Below are 24,482 nucleotides of genomic sequence, written 5' to 3' on the forward strand. Positions count from 1 at the left end.
AAGGAGGCATGAGGACTCCCCCCCCCCCCCCCCCCCCCCCCGATCTCATGCCATATCAGGATTAAGGAGACACATTCCAAACGATCTGGCGAGACGTAAAGGAAGCAAGCACTTTTGTGGTTACCGAAGCTCTTGCATCAGGATGGGCCTTCAGGTCCTGAAATTATGAAATCCTACCTGCAGTAACATTGCCATCTGTTGGTAGAAGATGGTAAATACAGAAACGCAATTTGAATGTATTCTAATTGAACAAGATTGAACAATCTTTTAAAAAGGTGAAAGGGAATAAAATTACACACTGCAGACAAATGCAACCAGAACTTATTTTGGAAAAACTTTTAATTGAACAAAAGTATTTCATTCCTCAGTCACCACACCGTCTTGGAGTACAGTACCTTTTAGCTGTATCTAAATTCATATAATATTCACCTTATTCTTCTTTTTAAATATGCATAAACAGCTGAAAACAAGATTTAAATAACAGTGCTCAGTAACATTAAGACAGTTTTTCTTTTTTTTAAAGCAGGAAACAAAATGTTGAACATACTTTCACTGGCAAACAGACAACCCACAAAACGTTTTCCTATCGCTCTTGAATCTCCGTCCTCGGTCAGCGACGTTTTCACCGGGACGCTGAGGAAAGCGGTGGATTCAAAGAGAACGTTCGGGGGAACATTTGAGCAGTATGAGGGTGTGGCTGGTACACATCCACGGACATTCAACACAGCTTACTGACAGTGTCCATTCCACAATACACCTACAGAGGGCGTCCTTTCCTTATCTGGTAAATGCAGTGCCAGTTGTGGTGCCTTTCTTTCTGGTACAACAGTCTTTATGGAAACGTAATACTACTTTCTGCAAACGACCAGTGGCTCGATAACGACAGACAAAGCAACAACACCCACTGGAGACAAGCAAAAAGAGAAGAGCTGTTTCTCTCCTCCCATTTGTCCCCCCCCCCCCCAAACATCAAAAGGTCTCCAGTGATAACGTGATGTCAATGTCAACACATTAAATATTCACGTTCATGGTGTATGTAGCTGTTATGACGGAACCATTGACTGTAAATCCCCATCCGTGCTCACTCCTAAAACCTAGAGGCACCGGCAGGGCTTTACTAGGAGGTGGAGTTGTCAGCCAAGGCCAAGAGCAGATGCTTACAGACGATCCCTTAGTGAAGGCGTTCCTGGACACTTCTGAACAGGACTCGATGCCACTATTCTGAGAGGAATCTGAGCTACGGCGGCCAACATGTACCATTTTAGTCTCTCTATGTGCTAACTGTTGTATTGAAGGGGCATGGTGGATATTGCTGTGCTCAAATCAGTCAGTGGCAAGTCCAGTAATAAGGCTTGTTGTTAGGTCAGGCCGAGCACCGGGGTCCGGATTGTGTATGTGTGTGAGTGTGCGTGTATGCAAATGTTTGCGAGCATGTGTGTGTGTGTGTGTGTGGTCACAGCAGCGGTTTGACCAGGTAGAGTTTGTCTCCATGTTCGCTGGTGAAGATCGGGGCTTTTTTGTAATGCTCCACCAGTTCGTCCATGCTGCTAAAGCGTCTCTGGCCGATACAGTAGACCCCGTCCGCCAGCGCTACCTTGAAGTGCTTGTTCTTTCCCATCGCCTTGAGGGACACGGAGAAATCACTGGGCTGGGAGAGAGAGAGATAGAGCGAGAGATAAGAAATGGATGATTATTGCCATGTAGTTTCATTCTTAAGCCACTAGAGGGGGATATAAATCTACTGTAAAGTCCACCCCATCCCACTGAATTAATGCAGTTTCCCTCAAGAAAGCTTTCCCAATGAAAACAGCTCAAAACCCAGTATGATAAGGCTATTGTAAACCATAGAGTACATCATTATATACATAATCAGGAACACAAATCAACTGTTCTTCCCCCATTTCCACCAATCACAATTCTCTCTCGACCACTCACCGATGATTCGCTGTCTCTGACCAGGAAGTCTCCCTGACCTCCTCTCTCGTTGAGCGCACACTCTGCCTGATGCCTGGTCACTCCCCCATAGTACCAGTCCTTCCCGGCAAACTTTCCCACGCGGGCCGGCCCTGTGTAGTTGATCTGGGGCGAGTGGGGGCCCGAGCCCATGCCACCCCCGGGGGCCGGATCGTCGCTAAGTATAACCACATAGTTCTTTGGCACCAGGCCCACCTGTCCACGGGCGTTCCGACACCGCCACCACTCAGGGTCGTTCTCCGGTTTCTCCAGCACCTCCATCACTTCGCCCTTTTCAAAGTTTAGCTCCTCGTCTGTCACAGAGCTGAAAGGGTACAGCGTCTGGACAGTGTGGAGCGCCCTGGTGGTCCCGTTGATCACCCCTGCCGACCCTGCCCCCTGCCCTGGGTAACCTCCGCTTAGGTCCCCCGAGACGGCCTCCTCCTCTCCCTCCTCCAGGACATAGTTAGAGGGGAACCAACCTACCCGACCTTCAGAACTCCCTCGCCACCAGCCGTCGCTACACTTCTCCATGACAATGACCCTTGACCCCTTCACCAGTGTCAGCTCGTCTTCCCGTTCCGCCGCGTAGGCGAACTTGACCAGGGCTGAGATGCTGAGGTCGTAGATACGCTCGGCGCTGCTACCTCCGCCACCATTGGACGGGTACTCTGCGTCCGTGCTGGGCGTTGGCGAGGCATCGCGGGCACTCGTCTTCCTCTTCGTCTTCCCCAGGCCTTAGAGAGGGAGAGAGAGAAATAACTATTTATACCACAAATTGAAGATCTCAGCAGTAGTTCCACAACAGAGCAGAGGTTTAGGTTAAAAGTCCTGAGGCTAGAGTGTAGTACATCTAGAGAAAATAGCTCCAAACAGAAAGCTCAACGTGGTCATTGAGATTGAGCAGGCAGCTACGCTACTCAAAAAACAGCCTGCAACTGAAGTGCAGCAGCAAGCTGAGTTAATTATCTCCTAGTACTGCTGGTAGAGGACGGTCCGGGGCTAGGAGGTCACCACCTCTCTCTGAGGCTACAGCCAAGGAGGCAAACACTTCAGAGTTAAGGGGGAGAGAGGGGTTCTGGGTAATTAGTGCTGGAAGGAAACTGGAGGTAAGGCCAGAGGAGAGACAAGGGGAGGTTCTGGCTATTGACAGGCGATGTTAATTCCTCTCAGGCAGCTACTGACCAGACCACTGTGCAGGAAGGTTGTTTAGGAGACAGGAAACGCAGATCGGATGACACTGAGGTGGTCGGAAGTGTGGACATTGATTGCATCCAAAATGGCATCCTATTCCCTAAATAGTGCACTACTTCTGACCAGAGCCCTATGGGCCTCGGTCAAAACACAGGGCTCTGGTCAAAGGTATTGCAATATGTAGGGAATAGGGTACCATTTGGAATAGGGTGCCATTTGTTCGTTTGGCTCTCTTGCTGGAAAATATTAACCTTTAACCTCTTTTAATAACAACCCCCCAAACCGGTCCCCCACTGTAAACTACTCCCGGAAAATTAGACTACTCCTTTCACTTTAGACTCTTAATCCCTCTAACTGGCTCTCTGAACATTTACACATTTATTTAAGACAATATAGAGAATAACTAATGCAACCAGAAGGAAGAGGATCATTGCCATTTAAAGCCTAGTGTCGAAGAGAATTAACCTCAACCCTCTCAGCCAGGTAGGGGAGCACTCCGAAAGGTCACAAACAACCCCTTTCCTCCATCTCCCCCATCTCTTCCTCCACTCCCCATCTCATGCATGAAACAACGAGGCTTTCTGACCTTCTGTGTTCTTGACGCTTAACTGGCCTTCTGCTCTGACGGAGCACGCAGCCAACCAAGGAGGGTCCTTGTTGTGAGTGAACAGCAACACTCCGTTCTTAGCAGACATACAAGAGCACGCAAACCTGGAGATGAGATGGGCTGCACACGGGTTTGTAATAAGCAGGCACGCACACAGAGACATACACTTGTATTCAAATGTGGAACTCATCTCACAATTACAAACACACCTGCTCACGGGAAGCATCACATAGCTTACACATGACCAGTTACACGCAACACAGATAACATGATGACGCACAGCCGGTGGGACCAGAAAAAAAACATGATTAAATCATAGACCTCCTCCCGGGTCTCCTGTAATAGTACTACCCTCGTGAAAAAGAGGAGTCGATCTATATGACGAGATCTCCTCTCTGCCCAGAAAGTTACCATTCACACGGTCTGCAAGCGCTAGAATGTTAAAATACATGTCACTCACTAAATACGGTTTGCCTGCAACTATCGTCATTTACTGCCGTTACGCCTGGTATGTACTTCCAAATAAACAACTAAATAAACATTTCAATGTATTGTTTTGGTCCGGAAGAGGATCCTTTGCCCAGATACTGGTTCAATCACAGACTAGCCTAGATCCTCATACTGAGAAACACACACGCGCGCACACACACACACACACACACACACAGCATGGAGACGAACAGCATGACGGACCAACTGAGTCAAATAAGACCCACAACAAACAGAATAATACACCCTCAGAGTTAAAATGACGAGAAGACAGCCCTCGTCTCCATGAATCAGCCTTCATCATGACACAGCAAGGCCAGTGGCAGAGTCACAGGGAAAACTGGGGTAAGAAGCTGCTTCCGTTTCAGTGACCTTGAGAGGAGCGGGGGACGGGGACGGGGGGGGAAGAGGGTGAAATACCATCACTTAGCCCCTGTCACAACTATCCCCCATCAACAGGCCATTCCACCCCTCACACAACAAACTGTGAGGAGGAGGCACAGTCACTATTTATAGCTTTCACAGAAATAAAGGAAAAAGCTAACATTCGCTTTACATACTGGAGCGTACTGGGCTGTTTTACATGGTAGGGCCGATGGCATTTCAAGGGTTGTAGATCAAGTGGCAGGCAGGGAGATTGGCATTTACACACACACGCTTGTCTATGAACACACACACAACTTTTCTAAGCGATGACACACACATATACCTTCCTTCCTTAGCAAACTGACATCTGATCCATGACTTTCATGCTCATTCCTCTGCAGCATGCAACAACAAACAAGGTACTCTGTGTTGCGCTCACACACCACAACAGTAACGACACACTAACTCACAGTCGCCCCCACTAAGCAACACAGTGACAGTGACAATACTAATTAGACAACAACAAGCGCTAATTGGAACCTGAAAGATATTTTTTTAAATTAAGTAGGCATAAATCGTGAGGAAGTGCCTTGAGAGCCTAAAGCACAATTGTAAAGCACAATTGGCCCAGCGTCGTCCGGGTTAGGGGAGGGTTTGGCCGGGGTGGGCTTTACTATGCTCATCGTGCTCTAGCGACTCCTTGTGGCGGGCTGGGCGCCTGCACGCTGACCTCGGTCGTCAGGTGATCGATGTTTCCTCCGATACATTGGTGCGGCTGGCTTCTGGGTTAAGCGGGCGGGTTAACTTCTTGGATATAGGGGGCGCTCTTTTAATTTATGGATAAAAAAACGTTCCCGTTTTAAACAAGATATTTTGTCACGAAACGATGCTCGACTATGCATATCATTGACAGCTTTGGAAAGAAAACACTCTGACGTTTCCAAAACTGCAAAGATATTGTCTGTGAGTGCCACAGAACTAATGCTACAGGCGAAACCAAGATGAAATTTTATACAGGAAGTCCCCCAGATTTTGAATGCGCTGTGTTCCAATGTCTCCTTATATAGCTGTGTATGGGTCACGAATGAGCTTAGACTTTCTGTCGTTTCCCCAAGGTGTCGACAGCATTGTGACGTATTTGTAGGCAAATCATTGGAAGATTGACCTTAAGAGACTACATCTACCAGGTGGCCGCTTGGTGTCCTCCGTTGCAATTATTGCGTAATCTCCAGCTGCGTGTATTTTTTGTTTGCGTCGAAGAGAAACACAGCTGCCACGAATCATTTATCATTGAATAGATATGTGAAAAACACCTTGAGGATTGATTCTAAACAACGATTGCCATGTTTCTGTCGATATTATGGAGTTAATTTGGTAAAAGGTTTGGCGTTGTAGAGAACAAAACGGAGCGATTTCTCCTACACAAATAATCTTTTTGGAAAAAATGAACATTTGCTATCTAACTGAGAGTCTCCTCATTGAAAACATCCGAAGTTCTTCAAAGGTAAATGATTTTATTTAAATGCTTTTCTTGTTTTTGTGAAAATGTTGCCTGCTGAATGCTAGGCTTAATGCTATGCTAGCTATCAATACTCTTACACAAATGCTTGTGTAGCTATGGTTGAAAAGCATATTTTGAAAATCTGAGATGACAGTGTTGTTAACAAAAGGCTAAGCTTGTGAGTGAATATATTTCTTTCATTTCATTTGCGATTTTCATGAATAGTTAACGTTGCGTTATGGTAATGAGATTGAGGCTATAATTACGCTCCCGGATACGGGATTGCTCGACGCTAGAGGTTAAGAAACGCGGTTTGGTGGGTCTTGTTTCGGAGGACGCATGACTCGACCTTCGCCTCCCGAGCCAGTTGGAGTTGCAGCGATGAGAAAAGATTGAAATTGGGGGTAAAATACAAAAAAATTAAGAGTGGGCCCATACCAAGTCATCCATTCAACTGGGCCCACACCAAGTCATCCATTCAACTGGGCCCACACCAAGTCATCCGTTCAACTGGGCCCATACCAAGTCATCCATTCAACTGGGCCCAATCCAAGTCATCCATTCAACTGGGCCCATACCAAGTCATCCATTCAACTGGGCCCAATCCAAGTCATCCATTCAACTGGGCCCAATCCAAGTCATCCATTCAACTGGGCCCAATCCAAGTCATCCATTCAACTGGGCCCATACCAAGTCATCCATTCAACTGGGCACATACCAAGTCATCCATTCAACTGGGCCCAATCCAAGTCATCCATTCAACTGGGCCCATACCAAGTCATCCATTCAACTGGGCCCAATCCAAGTCATCCATTCAACTGGGCCCAATCCAAGTCATCCATTCAACTGGGCCCAATCCAAGTCATCCATTCAACTGGGCCCATACCAAGTCATCCATTCAACTGGGCACATACCAAGTCATCCATTCAACTGGGCCCAATCCAAGTCATCCATTCAACTGGGCCCAATCCAAGTCATCCATTCAACTGGGCCCATACCAAGTCATCCATTCAACTGGGCCCAATCCAAGTCATCCATTCAATTGAGCCCATACCAAGTCATCCATTCAACTGGGCCCACACCAAGTCATCCATTCAACTGGGCCCATACCAAGTCATCCATTCAACTGGGCCCAATCCAAGTCATCCATTCAATTGAGCCCATACCAAGTCATCCATTCAACTGGGCCCATACCAAGTCATCCATTCAACTGGGCCCATACCAAGTCATCCATTCAACTGGGCCCAATCCAAGTCATCCATTCAACTGGGCCCAATCCAAGTCACCCATTCAACTGGGCCCAATCCAAGTCATCCATTCAACTGGGCCCAATCCAAGTCATCCATTCAACTGGGCCCATACCAAGTCATCCATTCAACTGGGCCCACACCAAGTCATCCATTCAATTGAGCCCATACCAAGTCATCCATTCAATTGAGCCCATACCAAGTCATCCATTCAATTGAGCCCATACCAAGTCATCCATTCAACTGGGCCCACACCAAGTCATCCATTCAATTGAGCCTTCCCCAAGCCATCAATTCCACCAGGCCCAAGGCGAGTCACAGTGTGGACCCATACAGCTGACTCATGGATGCTTAACCATACGCTCTTAACTTACGCTGATTAAGGAGAACAGGCGAGGGACAACCCCATCCAGCTCGCTGCAGGGAAGCAATGTGGAGGACTTGGGGACAACTGTTCAATGTAGCACAATGGTGATTGCAGAGTAACACTAATCATGTATGGCTACTGCAGTGGTACTGGGGGAGTGAGAAAAGAAAGTCATTTGATGAGAAGTGAATGCCAAGCTATTCATTATCAATCCCAGATATAGGCCCATTTCATGGGCTGATGAATGGAACAGGCCGTGCTTAGTCAGAATGTTCTCTTTGGAATATAAAGCTGATGGTCTCCAATAATAGATAATAGCATGGTGGGCGGTGGACCAATTAAGTAGCAGTGTGATCCACAAGAAGAATGTGAGCCCAGGTGGCACTTGGTGTCCATGAAAGCAGCGATGCTCTCTTCCGCTCTCTCCCAGTCTGTCTCGCTCTTTTCACTCGCTCCCTCTTCTCTCTCCTACCTCCTCTCTCTCCTCCAACGATGTCTCTCTCTCCCTCCCTCTTCCTACTCTGTCTCACTCTCCCCCTCCTTCCTCTCTCTCATGATGAGACACTTCACTTAAGGTGTGGTATGAGACCAATGAATCACTCGCCAACAACTTTCGCTTTATTCAATTTTCATAAAGCTGATTTTCTTCTCCGTGCCTCGGTCTGAAATTGAATTCCAGCACAAGGAGGATATACTGTAAACGAATACCTAGGCTATTTCTACCTATATCTACCCCACAATCACTGATGAATAACAGAGTAAGATGATTATCTGAGGTTTGACGGGAACTCATTTTCTGTAAATGGCGGGGGGGGGGGGGGGGTTCTGGAAGATAGCTGGGAAAGCTGTGTGGGTGTACTTAGAGGAAGAGAGGGATGGAGGAAGATGGAGAGGAAGATAGTTTGATAGGATGGAGGGAGTAGAGGAGGCAAGAGTGCTCGCTCGACAATACTCTAGTCGTTTAACTCTACACCCCTCTACGGCTCCCCGTCGCTCTCTGTCACTTGTCAAATCAAGCCTTAGTCATTCTTGTCTGAGCAGCCATTTCTCCGTCTGTTCTACTGTCCTCAGATCGCCCATCACAGACAATTCCCTTGACAACTCTCTTCAATCAGATAGGAAGAAACTTCAGCAGTAGCTGCATCTGGCTGGGAGTAAGCCGAGCACCACTTTTTGTCAAACGCATTTCACAAGTTCCCGACAAAACACAACGTAGTTTGATCTTTATATCAGGCCAGCAATGCGACTAGCTTGAAAAGACACATTTTCAAAACGCTAACATTTACCACTGACCAGCAACCCTCTGGTTAGCTAGCAGTCACGTCGTCTCCCCTACCTGAGCAGCATACTACATCGGGCCCCTGAAGTTGTAAGCAAAGACAACGTGACCATATACATCGCATGGCAACAAATCAATCCGTAACAACAAATGTCCAACTACCAGCCCTGAATGGTCGAACAGCGTATTGACCTATAGCTTTTACAGTGGCCTGAACACGACCCGCAATACGATGACATTATGAGAGAGAAAACATCAAATCAAATGGAAGTAGCCCACCAGAATGAGGTCTGCAGAGTGTCAAGACTCATAAAGAATGTAGTTAATCAAGAGGAAAGGCTGTTAACCACCTTGTTCACAGAATCACAGATAAGCGTCATTTCAAGAGTCATTTCTTAAAAATATCATCAGACAACTGTACTTGAAGGGTTAGTTTAAACACAATTAAATCTACTTGACTGCCTTATGTCAACCAATTTTAATTAGCCTCATCTTCGACAAACATGATTTATTTGTCATTATGAACTGGGTGGTTCAAGCCCTGGATGCTGATTGGCTGACAGCCGTCGTATATCGGACTCACACCACGGGTATGACGAGAAAGACATTTATTTTTTACTGATCTAATTACGTTGGTAACCAGTTTATAAAAGCAATAAGGCACCTCTGCGGGTTGTGGTATATGACCAATATACCACGGCTAAGGGCTACATCCAGGCATTCTGCATCATGCTTAAGAACAGCCCTTAGCTGTGGTATATTGGCCATAAACCAGACCCCCTCGGGCCTTATTGGTTCATTACCCAACTCATGTTTGTTTAATGTCATGATTATTCAATAGCCCATAAAGAAACATTAAGATAGATTATAGTTTTAGATGTTTTGAAAGGTTCCTGTTGGCAAGACCGACTGTGTCCCAAATGGCACCCTATTCCCTACATAGTGCACTACTTTTGACCTGAGCTCTGGTATATAAAAAAAAAGTTGTGCACTATGTAGGGAACAGGGTGCCTATTTCCGAGGCAGCCAATGTGAACTGTTCCATTGAGATGAACTGAGGACATGGAGTTGAGTTCCATCCTAGCTGGGTTGGTTGGCACCAGGCCATTCTCTGTGGGAAGGTGACCGGGGCCAACGTTTCCACAGGCAGAGCACTATACTGACGGGCACCCAATGGGGAGCAAAGAACACACTGGATGCCTATCAGTAGACCCAGCTCCAACACAGAAACAGAGCTCATTTCAATCACTACAAAGGGCTGCAGTTGTGTTGGTAATTATAACACCTCGGTGGTTAGAGATGATTATGTACTGCACAAACCTGATTACTTAGGATGGAACGAACGAACACACACACACACACCGCTTTATGAATGACTAAATAAACATAGAAAATAAGTAAGCTTACACTAGGTAGGATTCAAATCAACTGGTGACTAAAGCTAATATTGTCTCTCAGGTGATTCCAGTGAAAACAAGGCACACCACCTGCCTTGGAGAAGGCATACGTGTCACTGGTTGAAGTAACCCTGGTAATAACCAATCAGAAAACAGATGGAGGTCCAGCCACACGCATACAGGGGTTGCCCTTGGAGGAAGCCAAGGTTGTAGCAGGTGGCTGGAGATGATTGGTTTATGTTCTGACATTTCTACTCATCCCCATTGGGGATGCAACCAATTCTATACAACAGGAACACAGCAGTCGGCAAGTTCACGTGTGTGTGGGTGCGTTCAAGGCGTGTGTGCGTTTAAGCGTATGTTTAAGAGTGTGTCCGCATTAGAAATCCTGATGGTATTTGAGTGTGAGGAATGCACAAAGCAGTAACACTCACCTCCCACCTCACAGCAGTTCATCTGCCTCGATCTCAAAGAGAGATAACCCTCAATAACTATTCCAGCTATGCTCCTGTGATCTGGCTTTGTGTGTGTGTGGCGTGCGTGCGTGTGTGCAAAGCCAAAAAGCTCTTTGTCTCACTACAGGCCTGACAACATTATTTCAGTGCTCTCAGTGCTCTGGGCCCAGAGAACAAAGAGAGCTGTAGTGGATTTAGAGTTCCCCCTTTAAACAGTGTCTCCGGGGTTATATTAATTGATCAATAGTTGGATTGATAGGGAAGAGTATGTGTCACTGTTAGCAGCAGAAGTCACCCTCAGGCTGCTCACTATTTATACAACGGGAGGCTCTAATCTTGCACGCTGATTGGTTAAAACCGCATTCCATCCGGTGTAAATTCCACAAGTTGCCACCGGCTAAAGCTATAACGTGGAAATGCCTATCAATCTCACTGTCTCGTCAGCCCAGCCAGACAATTTATAAACTTGATCTCCACTGTAAAAAGCATCTAGACATGATCTCCCATTTCTTTCAGAATAGCAATAGGTTTTCAATAGCGGAGATCCGTATTGAACTAGCTGTCTGTCTCTCTGACATTTGCAACATTGTTTCAATTATGACATTTGATCTCCAGCTGTCCCATAGTAATGAACATGTCGGGGCTGGGAGTCAGGACAAGACAGACAGGCAGCTTCTCTCAGCCAGTCAAAATCATGAATCAGCATCATTTTTATAGACAAATACAAAGAAATGTCAACAGAGAACAGGTCAAACGAAATGTAGTGTTGGCTGTGTTGTTGGCGAGCTCCTCTGAACAAGTGTCCTGATCAGCTACTACGCTGTATTTCTCGATGCACTGTTTGACGTGACTGTAGGTTAACCGTAGTTGGCTAGCTAGCAAGGAAGGGATAATGCCAGCCAGTATGGCAATGGAACATTTACAACAAACAACTAGGTCTCTGTGTGTGTGTGTGTGTGTGTGTGTGTGTGTGTGTGTGTGTGTGTGTGTGTGTGTGTGTGTGTGTGCGCGCGCGCACTGGGAACAGGCAAACTGCAGGTTTTTTAAATTGCATTGTCTGTCAAGCCCTCTGACAACTAGGCAAGGCAGTGGGAGAAATCCTCTTGGCTAGTTATCCTAATCTTTCAGTGCGACGTCTCATATATCTTGTGCATTTCTGATGCAAGCGTCTATTCTTCACTGATAACATTGGATGGCAAGGTTCCGTCTCATCACAACGTCAGTTCCCATTGCCTAGTATCACTCTTGAGTGTCGGCCATTATCTTGCCCTTTCGCACCATTGGAAATTATCTCCAATTCTCTGCGAGTATGAACATCTTAGTTTCTACCAACGGAGATTAATTCATTAGCCTAATAAGGGTGAGAGTTCTACCCTATTATTCCACAGTGAGAATTACCAGAGATCAGCTAATCCTAGCTGTTGTCCATCCAAGAAAACCCCTGCACTTCATATTTAATTAGTCCTTACCTCCTCTGACCTTGGAAAAAGACGCTTCAATGCTTGAACAAAAGCTGCTTCAATACCAGGAATTTCTCCTGATCGATCACACCAGCTTTTCCTTGCCTGATAATGAATAGCCTAAGGGATGCCTTACAAAACAAACGTCTCCTGTATTAAACATACTGTTTACAAATCACCATCCTTGAGAAATCATTGCTAACTGGAGAGTGTGTGTGAGGTAGTCAAGCATTTAACAGTGTTTCTTCCGCATTAATCACATGAGGTGAGACGCCTCTGTGGAGGCACCCCTAGAAAACAGCAGAGAAGAAAACACACGCACACACACAAACTACTTAGCCCAATGTCGAGATTGTGTGTGCCGCGCCGCCTCTGTGCACCCCTAGGAAGCAGCAGAGAGATGCCCTGTCTTACACACACGCATACACACACACGCGCACACACGCGCACACACACCCACCCACCCTCGTCCACCCACCCTCGTCCACCCACCTACACACTTAACCCAACTCACCCAGTGTGTCTTTGATGTTTTTCACCAGCGAGGCCTTCTTTAAGCTGTTTTTCCTCTCCACATAGTTTGAGGGGACGTAGCCGGTCCGGTTGGAGGTGTTCCTCACCTTCCACCACGTCTTGCTGTCATCCAGGAGCCACAGCCGCTCGTTTTTCCGGATGTCAAGTTCCTGTTCCTGCTGAGCCGAGTAGTCCCACTTGGCTATAACTATCACCTCCTCCGTCATTTTTCATGGAGTCCTTCTGGAACAGAGAGAGACACAGAGAGACATACTGTTAGGGCAGGGTGGGGTTAACAGCAGGGCTGTGACGATGCCCTTATCGCAATATTCTTTACATGGCAAAAATGAAAAACACAAAAACTCTTTGGCCCTTTAAAAACGATGTATGTAAAATATTGTGTGCTATAGCTAGGAAAACATGATGTTTGTTTACAATATTAGCTCTGTTTTCCTAAAGAAGTCAAATCCACTTTGTGTTTTGTTTCCTTGCCACGATACTAAGGAATTGTCCCTGCCCTAGTTAACAAGGCACTTAACACGCAAAAATTGCACACACAGACGAACCCCAGCAATACACACACATGAATAAAATTATGAGGTGAGCCGTTTCCGTGCAACCCTAGAAAAACACGAGAGAGAGAGAGAACGTTTCTCACACACACGCACATTCACTCTGAAGCCATTCTCAGAGGGATGGTGCCATCCACCACTATGGTCTGTGTGTGTCTCAGACGGACTGTGTACAGGCCTCGTCTTGGCACTCGCGTCTGTCACACAGCTGTTGTTGTAAGACATCTGGCAGAGCGGAGCCTCTCTGCCCTGTAATCCAGGTTGGCTGAGACCTACCGTGTGTGTGTGTGTGTGTGTGTGTGTGTGTGTGTGTGTGTGTGTGTGTGTGTGTGTGTGTGTGTGTGTAAATGAGCATGTGTGACACTCAGGACTCGAGGTAAGTAATCAAAGGAACCACTAAGCTGGGAGTTCACGCTTTACTTCCAAACCACACGAGCCTCCTCTCCTTTTTACCAGCTTCTCTTATTCATCTTAAATGTACTGAATTATTCAGTGACACACTGAGCAGAGCACTGTTCTATGTTAAATGTGTCTATAAAACATGGCTTATGGAAAGAGGGAGGGAGGAAGGGAGAGAGAAAGAGAGAGAGAGAGAGAGAGAGAGAAAGAGAGAGAGAGGGAGGTAAGGCAGCCAGCACCTGCAGGCCTAATAAGGAATAAATCCAACAAATCCAGGAGATATCTAGTGCTGCTGCACACTGAGGGTAAACAACACAAGGACTGGTGTCTATTCATAGAGAGGGAGATGGAGGGAGGGAGGGAGGGAGGGAGGGAGGGAGGGAGGGAGGGAGGGAGGGAGGGAGGGAGGGAGGGAGGGAGGGAGGGAGGGAGGGAGGGAGGGAGGGAGGGAGGGAGGGAGAAAAACAGAGTGAGATACCAAGATAGAGACATTAGGGACATGGGGGGGAAGTAAAAGAGATAAGAGGGGGAGTAGAAAAGGAGACAGTGAGAGAAAGAGAGAGAGAGAAAGCCAGAGAGAGAGAGAGACAATATGGAGTGCTCTTTTACTGGATGGTGTCTCCAGCAAGACTGTGTGGTGTCCGAGAGATATTGCAGTGACAGGCCGTTTTTCCTTCCAGGGCCAGTCAGAGGTGCGCTCCCACATCGTCCTGACACCCTCCACGGGGATGAGGCTGTAAGCCAGCCGGCACCGGAGTCCCCAGCCCTCTCACCCATCACCCTTCCGCGGGACGGCCTCTTGACAAGTCAGGGAGGGGGGGCTGGGGGTTCCAAGAGCCAAGCAAAAATAATAATGCACACACCTCAGAGCTGTCACACTAACCACTGGCCACTTCTCCACCTGACTGAGACCGCCTTATTCACCGTTCATACGTTTTTTCTTTTCAACGCGGAAGGACAGTTTCGCAGACCCAGATCAAACTCTTTGAATAAAAAGCATGCGCGCCTCGATTGAAAGTGCTCTTTAGACTAAGAATAGGTTTAACCAGAAACAAGTATGTGGGGCTGCAAGGGCTGTGTCGTCAGCTGTCGCTTTACTGATTCGCTGGTATTTCTACAGCCCATTGAGATTGATATGACTCAGTAAGGCTACAAGTAAAGAACCTTAGTGACCCAGCAAGAGAAAGCCACTATTGTCTGAGAGTGATGATGTCACACGACTGGAATTCTTTCCTCTCTCATCCATGAGCGTAGGGCAGGAAGAGCCTGATAAAGGCTGTCAGTCTACCCTCATCAACTGGCAGGGTTAAAGACACAAACAAGTACACTATTTTCAAGCAGAAGTTGCTTTTGGGCCTAATGCTGAAAACAGATATGCATATTGCAAAGCCATAAAACATATTAACCTCAATGCATATTAAACCATCTTGATTGATCATACAGTTTTAGTTCGTCAACTTGACTTCCGTCTGATTGTACCCTAAGCTCCTTTTCTTTACAAAATAACCTTGTAGGTTTTATCCCAAGCATTGGATGATTCCATAGGAAAGTCAACCTAAGCATATACAATAAAGTTAGGCATTTCCAAACTAAACTACATTCACAATTATGCTTATGTCTATACGTTGCAGTTCAGCATTTTTTTAAATAGCAGTTTAAAGAGGAAATTGCATGAATTTTGACCATTACAGTGTAGGAGGCCAAGTCTCAAAAAATGTTTTTTACACTTTCGTATTTCATGGCTTTAATAAAGGGCTCACAGAGCTTGTTTTTCCACTCACAGCTGTCAGCCAGTGTTAGTTATGAGGTGTTCATGAAGCAATACAGAACAAATGTAAGTGTCTTGAGTTGTGTTCGCGTGTTCTACTGTCTTGTAAATATATGACATTATCGCGATACTTAGGTGCCTATATGATATGTATTGCAAATCTCACAATTCTATATGTATTGCGAGTCAATACTGTGATTTTATTGCAATTCCACAGTCCAAACATATTGTTCACCATATGTCTGTAACGGAGAGCGTAACATCCATAACGGAGAGCGTAACATCCCTAACAGAGGGCGTAACATCCCTAACGGAGGGCGTAACATCCATAACGGAGGGCGTAACATCCATAACGGTGGGCGTAACATCCATAACGGAGGGCGTAACATCCCTAACGGCGGGCGTAACACCCCTAATGGAGGGGGTAACATCCATAACGGAGGGCGTAACATCCCTAACGGAGGGGGTAACACCCATAACGGAGAGCGTAACATCCCCGACGGAGAGCGTAACATCCCTAACGGCGGGCGTAACATCCCTAACGGCGGGCGTAACATCCCTAACGGCGGGCGTAACATCCATAACGGAGGGGGTAACATCCATAACGGGGGGGGTAACATCCATAACGGAGGGGGTAACATCCATAACGGAGGGGGTAACATCCATAACGGAGGGCGTAACATCCATAACGGAGGGCGTAACATCCATAACGGAGGGCGTAACATCCATAACGGAGGGCGTAACATCCATAACGGAGGGCGTAACAACCATAACGGAGGGCGTAACATCCATAACGGAGGGCGTAACATCCATAACGGAGGGCGTAACATCCATAACGGAGGGCGTAACAACCATAACGGAGGGCGTAACATCCATAACGGAGGGCGTAACATCCATAACGGAGGGCGTAACATCCATAACGGAGGGCGTAACATCCCTAACGGAGGGCGTAACATCCATAACGGAGGGGGTAACATCCATAACGGCGGGCGTAACATCCATAACGGAGGGCGTAACATCCCTAACGGAGAGCGTAACATCCATAACGGAGGGCGTAACATCCATAACGGAGGGGGTAACATCCCTGACGGAGAGCGTAACATCCCTAACGGAGGGCGTAACATCCATAACGGAGGGGGTAACATCCCTAACGGAGAGCGTAACATCCCTAACGGAGGGCGTAACATCCATAATGGCGGGCGTAACATCCCTAACGGAGAACGTAACATCCATAACGGCGGGCGTAACATCCATAACGGCGGGCGTAACATCCATAACGGAGGGGGTAACATCCCTAACGGAGAGCGTAACATCCATAACGGAGGGCGTAACATCCATAACGGCGGGCGTAACATCCATAACGGAGGGCGTAACATCCATAACGGCGGGCGTAACATCCCTAACGGAGGGGGTAACATCCTTAACGGAGGGTGTAACATCCCTAACGGAGGGTGTGACATCCCTAACGGAGAACGTAACATCCATAGCGGCGGGCGTAACATCCCTAAGGGAGAGCGTAACATCCACAACGGAGGGCGTAACATCCATAACGGAGGGCGTAACATCCATTGCGGTCGTTTTTCCTCTCTAAAGTAATCATGTAAATGACAATCTTTTCAAAATGATCGTTATGGATAGCAATGGCTATCCATGTTTTGACCTGAGACGTACAAACTCCGCTAGGTTGTCGTCTTGTTCCATCACCACTCTGCTCTGTCTGCTCACACCCTGTTCAGCTCGGTGTGCAGTGGAAACGCCAGCATGGTGCCGTGGTAAGTTCTTCAAGAGATGTAATATTTCATAAAAGGGAAATAGAACATTGCTCACACCTTAAATCAGTCAAAACAGTTATGGTAGAGTATAGGAATCTGACAACATGGAGAAATAACTAGAATGAATTTTCTTCTCAGAAGATGGAGACAAGCTGTCCGAGGCTTATTCAGGAGGGTTTGGAAGATCACGACCTGCTCTGGCATCTCAGGAGAGAACTGAGACAGAAGGTCAAGATCTCAGCCTCATCTAAACACACACACACAAACACAAAATCACTTTCTTATTGTGCATCTTGTGTATATTGTGCATTTCCACAAATATAATACTGAACTGAGAGGAAGGATAAGAAGGTATTATTTAAAGTTATTATTAAAGTCTTTAATAGATCATTAGGGCACAAAGCATGTATTAACCAATAACAGAGAGTGATTATGGAGGTCAGGAGAGCAGGGATTACCCTAGAGGGGATAGGATCAGGAGGCTGGGGGGGACGTGGACCAGTTTTCAGTGTAATTGCATAAATGTGCAGCAGGGACGGAGCGGCCTGAAGAGAGAGATTCCTAACGAGTTTAACCAGGCCCAATTTAGCCAATTCCTTCATCTCCATCTCACCTAGCTCTGTAATCCAATTTGAGGATCCTTTTCATTCGTCTGAGAACCAGGAGAGAAGGGGAGGAGAGGGGAGTCTAAGAGAAAGATGGGGGGGTGAGAGAGAGGGTTGGGGTGAGTAATACAAAGGGAGCGAAAAAGAGAGGGGGCAGAAAGACAGAGAGGGAGAAAGAAAGAGTGATGTATTTCATTAGAGAAAGGAGGACAGGACCAGGAGAGCGACTGGAAGAGAGACTCGTCACCATGCCACTGTATGACTCAGTGTGAGAGCAGCAGAGTGCTATAAAGACAATCACCTCAAACAGGAAACCTGTAGACCCAGACGGGGATGCAGTGCAGAGCTTTCAGTCCCGACTGGATTAGAGGCTATAGGAGCAGGGAGCGCAGAGCTTCCAGTCCCGACTGGATTAGAGGCTATAGGAGCAGGCAGTGCAGAGCTTCCAGTCCCGACTGGATTAGAGGCTATAGGAGCAGGCAGTGCAGAGCTTCCAGTCCCGACTGGATTAGAGTTTATACAAGCAGGCAGAGCACACAGACGCCCAGTAAGGCACAGAGGCTCAGCACAGTTCCCAGTGCCAGCTGTGCTCTCTGCTCCCCCTTCAACCACCCCTGCTGGCTGGGTGGCATGTCTCAGCTCACCTAGGCCTAACCAGCCCTGACAGCAGGGACCACTGCCAGGGTACCATGTCATGCCATGCCAAGGGGAGGGCATGTGAGAAGTGTGGAACTAATAGACTCATTTTGTGTGTGTGTGTGTGTGTGTGTGTGTGTGTGTGTGTGTGTGTGTGTGTGTGTGTGTGTGTGTGTGTGTGTGTGTGCGTGCGTGCGTGCGCGCGCGTGTGTGTGTGTGTGTGTGTGTATGTGTGTGTCAGGGTTTCTGTAAACCTGTAATTGCAAAAAAATACAAAAGCTGATTTTTGGCACAAGCCAATTGTCCAGGAGAAGAAGAAAAAATCCCATTGTGAAAGAATGTTTTTTATCCTATTGATTGATGGAAATAGCAGTCGATGTAAATACATTTGACTGGTCATGCTTATTGGTCTATAGGTTCATTAGCATAATTTAGTGGTATTAAATTGGTGCGCTTGTACAGTATATTCGTTACGTATCTCATTTATTTAATGCGTACAGATACAGAGTCTTTGAGCGGAAAATCTGTCAGACAGTGCGAGGCATCGGAGGGCAGGCTTCTTCAGCACGTCACACACCACTTTGCAATGAACTGGAGGGAGTATGCATTTTGAAAACATATACTTCATTGTTTGAAACCTGAACTTTTTCCAACATATTATGAGGCATGCCTTACCTTGCTTTAAAGTAGCCTAGCCAAAAATCTGACCATATCCGTGGAGGCAATTATTTTATTTAAACTTTATTCCATTATCCAGTAGGCAAAGGCACAATCCTAGTTATATTAGCAACCCATGCTAGTTGTTGCACACTAGATCTCCCCTCTTTCGAACGGATATTTTCATCTCGGTCACTTGACACTGCTTGCACGTGCGGTGCGCTTTTGACAATGGTGTTTTCCAGCTAAGTATTATGCTTTGTGCGCATTGCTGCGCGTATAATGTATAGAAATAATAGTTTATCGCCATTTTAAGCTAAACGTTCTGATCTGTTGCATTTATGTCGCCTGGTTGTATGACTTTGGAATCTATCATCCCACAACTGTCCCAGAGTCTGTTTGGAATAGGCCATTTCTCTCTCAACAAACTGACCAATAGAATACGTCAATTTTTCTACTACGGGATAGTAGATTAAAATAGGCTTGTGATTTTGCAGTTTGTTACTCATCTCGTTGGCTGAGGAAAAGTAAATGTGGACAATTATTCTAAAATCTTCCTGCCTCCGGTAATTCGGTCACATTTTCCTAACTGAAAACCCTGTTGTGTGTGACAGGAGACAGGTAGTCCCTAGGGTCCACTCTTCCTCAACCACTACATGAACTACTCTCATCCTCTGATCTCTAATAGGTGTCCTACAGCAACCATGTCTGATGGGACACCAGAGTTGAAGTAGAGACTTCAAGCACACCACTACCCACCATACAGTTATACAGACATGTTTAACTTATTTGAAACATCTGCTATTGAGCCACCCATCAACCCCTGCAGACAGCCTAGAAGTCAGCTAAGCTTCTCTGGGCCTCTCTCAGCACAAGGATGAATAACTCATGTCCTTGAGGGCCAGAGTCTGCTACCTTTCCTTATTGCCTTTGAACGAGTGCTACATTTACACTTTGCCTGGGAGCAACAACAAAAAAACAGGATTGTGGTCCTGGAGGACCGGAGTCTGTTGCTGTGCCTCTGTCTGAACAAACACGGGGCCTACAGCTAGTCTACACAGACCAGCAGAACAGAAGGATGAGACATGCAGAGCCAGAGCTGAACACAGCAGTAGCCCGAAAGGCGGCTTCCATTTTTATTACAGCAACATAATACTCAAAGAGCATGGTGTTCAGCAGCCAAAAAACACTGCACTGCACAAAGAGAGGGATCATTCTACATCTGGAAAATTGAGGGGGGGATGATAGAAAGAGGAAGAGAAAAATTGAGAAAAATATCCTCCATCCATAAATGTCCATTGAGCATGAGGGAAATGACATTTAGACAGGCTGAGTGTGCTGATGCCCAGACAGACAGAGTAATCCCCATCGTCATCATCGTAATAATAAATGCCCTTGGATATGTCAGCCTGGGATGTGATGAATTCATTTCTGCTCTGCTGTCCAGACCAGTCCACAATCCCGTTGAGGGGCTGATGTGTAGTTGTGTATCTCTAATATAAAGACGCAGATGGTTAATCTAGCAGAATGTGTGTAGATTACAAAATCAAAAGTCAAAAGATTACACACACCTTAGCCAAATACATTTAAACTCAGATTTTCACAATTCCTGACATTTAATCGTAGGAAAAAATCCCAGTTAGGATCACCACTTTATTTTGAGAAGGTGAAATGTCAGAATAATAGTAGAGAATGATTTATTTTAGATTTTATTTATTTCATCACATTCCCAGTGGGTCAGAAGTTTACATACACTCAATTAGTATTTGGTAGCATTGCCTTTAAAATTGTCTAACTTGGGTCAAACGTTTTAGGAAGCCTTCCACAAGCTTAAATTGGGTGAATTTTGGCCCTTCCTCCTGACAGAGCTGGTGTAACTGAGTCAGGTTTGTAGGACTCCTTGCTCGCACACGCCTTTTCAGTTCTGCCCACACATTTTCTATAGGATTAAGGTCAGGGCTTTGTGATGGCCACTCCAATACCTTGATTTTGTTGTCCTTGAGCTATTTTGCCACAACTTTGGAAGTATGCTTGGGGGTCATTGTCCATTTGGAAGATCCATTTGCGATTAAGCTTTAACTTCCTGACTGATGTGTTCATCTCCCTCGTGATTCCATCTATTTTGTGAAGTGCACCAGTCCCTCCTGCAGCAAAGCACCCCCACAACATGATTCGGCCACCCCCGTGCTTCACCGTTGGGATGGTGTTCTTCAGCTTGCAAGCCTCCCCCTTTTTCCTCCAAACCTAATGATGGTCATTATGGCAAAACAGTTCTATTTTTGTTTCATCAGACCATCATCAGACCAAAAAGTACGATTTTTGTCCCCATGTGCAGTTGCAAACCGTAGTCTGGCTTTTTTATGCCGGTTTTGGAGCAGTGGCTTCTTCCTTGCTGAGCGACCTTTCAGGTTACATCAATATAGGACTCGTTTTACTCTGGATATAGATACTTTTGTACCGGTTTCCTCCATCATCTTCACAAGGTCCTTTGCTGTTGTTCTGGGATTGATTTGCACTTTTCGCACCAAAGTACGTTCATCTCGAAGGGGCAGAACGCGTCTCCTTCCTGAGCGGTATGACGGCTGCGTGGTCCCATGGTGTTTATACTTGGGTACTATTGTTTGTACAGATGAAGGTGGTACCTTCAGGCGTTTGGAAATTGCTCCCAAGAATGAACCAGACTTGTGGAGGTCTACAATTTTTTTCTGAGGTCTTGGCTGATGTCTTTTGATTTTCCCATGATGTCAAAGCAAAGAGGCACTGAGTTTGAAGGTAGGCCTTGAAATACATCCACAGGTACACCTCCAATTGACTCAAATTATGTCAATTAGCCTATCAGAATCTTCTAAAGCCATGACATCAATTTCTGGAATTTTCCAAGCTGTTTAAAGGCACAGTCAACTTAATGTATGTAAACATATGACCCACTGGAATTGTGATACAATTATTTGTGTCATGCACAAAGTAGATGTCCTAACCGACTTGCCCAAACTATAGTTTGTTAACAAGAAATTTGTGGAGTGGTTGAAAAATGAGTTTTACATAAACTTCAGACTTCAACAGTACATCCCTCCAATTTGAAAAATAAAGATGAAGGGGGGACGACAACCCTACGTGAGTGGAATCCGCTGCTAGCCTACAAGTAAACTGTACCATTTACACAAACAGAACTTGGACCTTACCCAAAACTGTCTCGATAAAAGGTTTGCTGATTTGGCTTTAAGTCTGCGTATTCTTGCTGTGCAGGCCACAGTAGTAGAATGGTGTGCACTAGCTTGTGGCTCCCCAGTCTAGGAGAGATACAGAGAGCCGGGTTTAGCCATGCTCTGGTTCACAGAGGAGCAGAGAGACTGGTCCACTCTGGTGTGATGCTGCTGTAGGCTTAAGTGTAGGTATGAGGTTTAAGTGTAGGTATGAGGTTTAAGTGTAGGTATGAGGGGTAAGTGTAGGTATGAGGGGTAAGTGTAGGTATGAGGGGTAAGTGTAGATATGAGGTTTAAGTGTAGGTATGAGGGGTAAGTGTAGGTATGAGGGGTAAGTGTAGGTATGAGGTTTAAGTGTAGGTATGAGGTTTAAGTGTAGGTATGAGGGGTAAGTGTAGATATGAGGTTTAAGTGTAGGTATGAGGGGTAAGTGTGTGCAGACTGTGATGTTCAGCACATTAATACGGTTGTTGGCATGAGTGTCAACAGACGAAATAAGTACTCTGGGAAGGGCCCCGAGTCAGACCTACATCAGCACTCATGTAGGCAAGTCCACTAAAAACTTTCCCTCATGTCCCGAAGTACCGTACTCTAGGGACATACCTGCTAACGTAGGGGAGGCTAGTCTTGGACACGCACATGGACACACACATGGACACACACACACACACATACATAGATCCAGGCACTGGTGGAGGTGTTGAGTGGTTCATTACTTTGTGCAGATGGGTCTGCTGCTCTCTGAGCCAGAGACTACTCCACCACTGAGACTCAGTGAAGCATTAGACCGGGTCTTATTGGACAGGGAAACGCATTCTCCATTGTTCTCACATGGTTGAGGTTGAAACTCTATAGGCTCTTCTGAATTGATGTCATACTACAGATTTAAAAATGGTTGTTTTATATTCGACATTCATGTGAACACAAATTTAAGTGCAGGCTATTTCTGTGCTGGCTTACAGTGACTGAACTGGGAACCGTCCCTATACTCACTGCTGCACCATGTGCTCTGCTCCCAAACTGCAGTTCTCTAAGAGAGGCAGATGAGCGGTTGTGTTCAGACTCAGAACAGTTTTGACCTGCTAAAATCACTACATTTCCCCATGCAGTTGAGACCCGGAGACCAGCCAGTTTTAAAGAATGAGGAATAAGTAATGTGATGATACAACAGTATTCAGTTCCACTCAGCCCACAGTACCATGCTGAATGGCTTTTTTTTAAAGGTCAACGTTTTTAATACAGCTCCTCTCTTGCTCTCTCCCTCCCTCTCCTCACCGCGCAGCAATTTCTTAATTGAAGCGAGGTTCGGTTTGGCTTTTATAACCCATAAATGTCTCTGAGCGCTCCCATTTGCCTTACTCAGTTGTAGCCTATTAAAGATATGGATCTCACTACCAGCTGTAATGGGAAGGTATTATCTGTTCTCGGTTCACGACGATTCTCTTTGAATTTCTAAAGCCTGTCCTTGAATAAGAGGAAGGCCAAAGACTGCAAATTAACAAATGATGTATGGTTTGATTCTAATGGTTATTTTTGTATTAATCATTTTCCTTTAGGGGCTACATTGTGGTGTTTTGTAATATTAGTTTGTCGAGGCTGTTTGATCAGACAGCCAACATATCTCAACACTAGGCTGGTTCAAGAGGATTTAAAAAAAAAAAAATTTACTCGGCAATCGAACCAGGGTCTGTAGTGACACCTTTAGCACTGAGTTGCAGTGCCTTAGATCACTGCGCCCTTCGCAGACTGACAACTGTTTTTGTTGCTGTTTAGTAACCCTGTCTATCTGTTGGTGCCTGCCTGGTTAGCACTGGTCTGTAGAGGCTGTTTGTGTTATGACAGCTCCCATGGTGCTCTCTGGACCGGAGGTCACCGAGGTCATGTTTCTGACTTCCTGTGTGCAGAGGTCCGCTTGTATTGCTGCCACGGTCACTTCCTGTCTCCCCAGGGTCGTCTTCTCCCCTCCTCCAATGAATCCCTACTTCCCTCCAGGGTCAAGTCTTTCCCAGCAGCTGGGTCATGGCAGTCAGGTGTCACATGGT

General features: G+C 46.2%; 1 protein-coding gene across 2 annotated transcripts in view; it reads right to left on the minus strand.

Moving 5' to 3' along the window:
* Positions 1-321: 321 nt before the first annotated feature.
* The window catches only part of LOC109890622 (cytoplasmic protein NCK2-like), a 51,355-nt gene continuing 27,194 nt past the window's right edge, over positions 322-24,482 (minus strand). The window contains exons 2-4 of one of the 2 annotated variants that reach the window (XM_020482577.2): positions 12,830-13,068; positions 1,936-2,690; positions 322-1,648 (exon numbers count right to left, since the gene is read on the minus strand). In XM_020482577.2, coding sequence (XP_020338166.1) covers positions 1,454-1,648; positions 1,936-2,690; positions 12,830-13,055 — 1,176 coding nt within the window. In that variant the 5' untranslated portion in view covers positions 13,056-13,068 and the 3' untranslated portion in view covers positions 322-1,453. Of the gene's footprint in view, positions 1,649-1,935; positions 2,691-12,829; positions 13,072-24,482 lie in introns of both variants that reach the window. The other variant, XM_031824363.1, reaches the window with a different exon arrangement.

The sequence above is a fragment of the Oncorhynchus kisutch genome, linkage group LG5 (genome assembly GCF_002021735.2).
Source record: "Oncorhynchus kisutch isolate 150728-3 linkage group LG5, Okis_V2, whole genome shotgun sequence".
Taxonomy (NCBI): domain Eukaryota; kingdom Metazoa; phylum Chordata; class Actinopteri; order Salmoniformes; family Salmonidae; genus Oncorhynchus; species Oncorhynchus kisutch.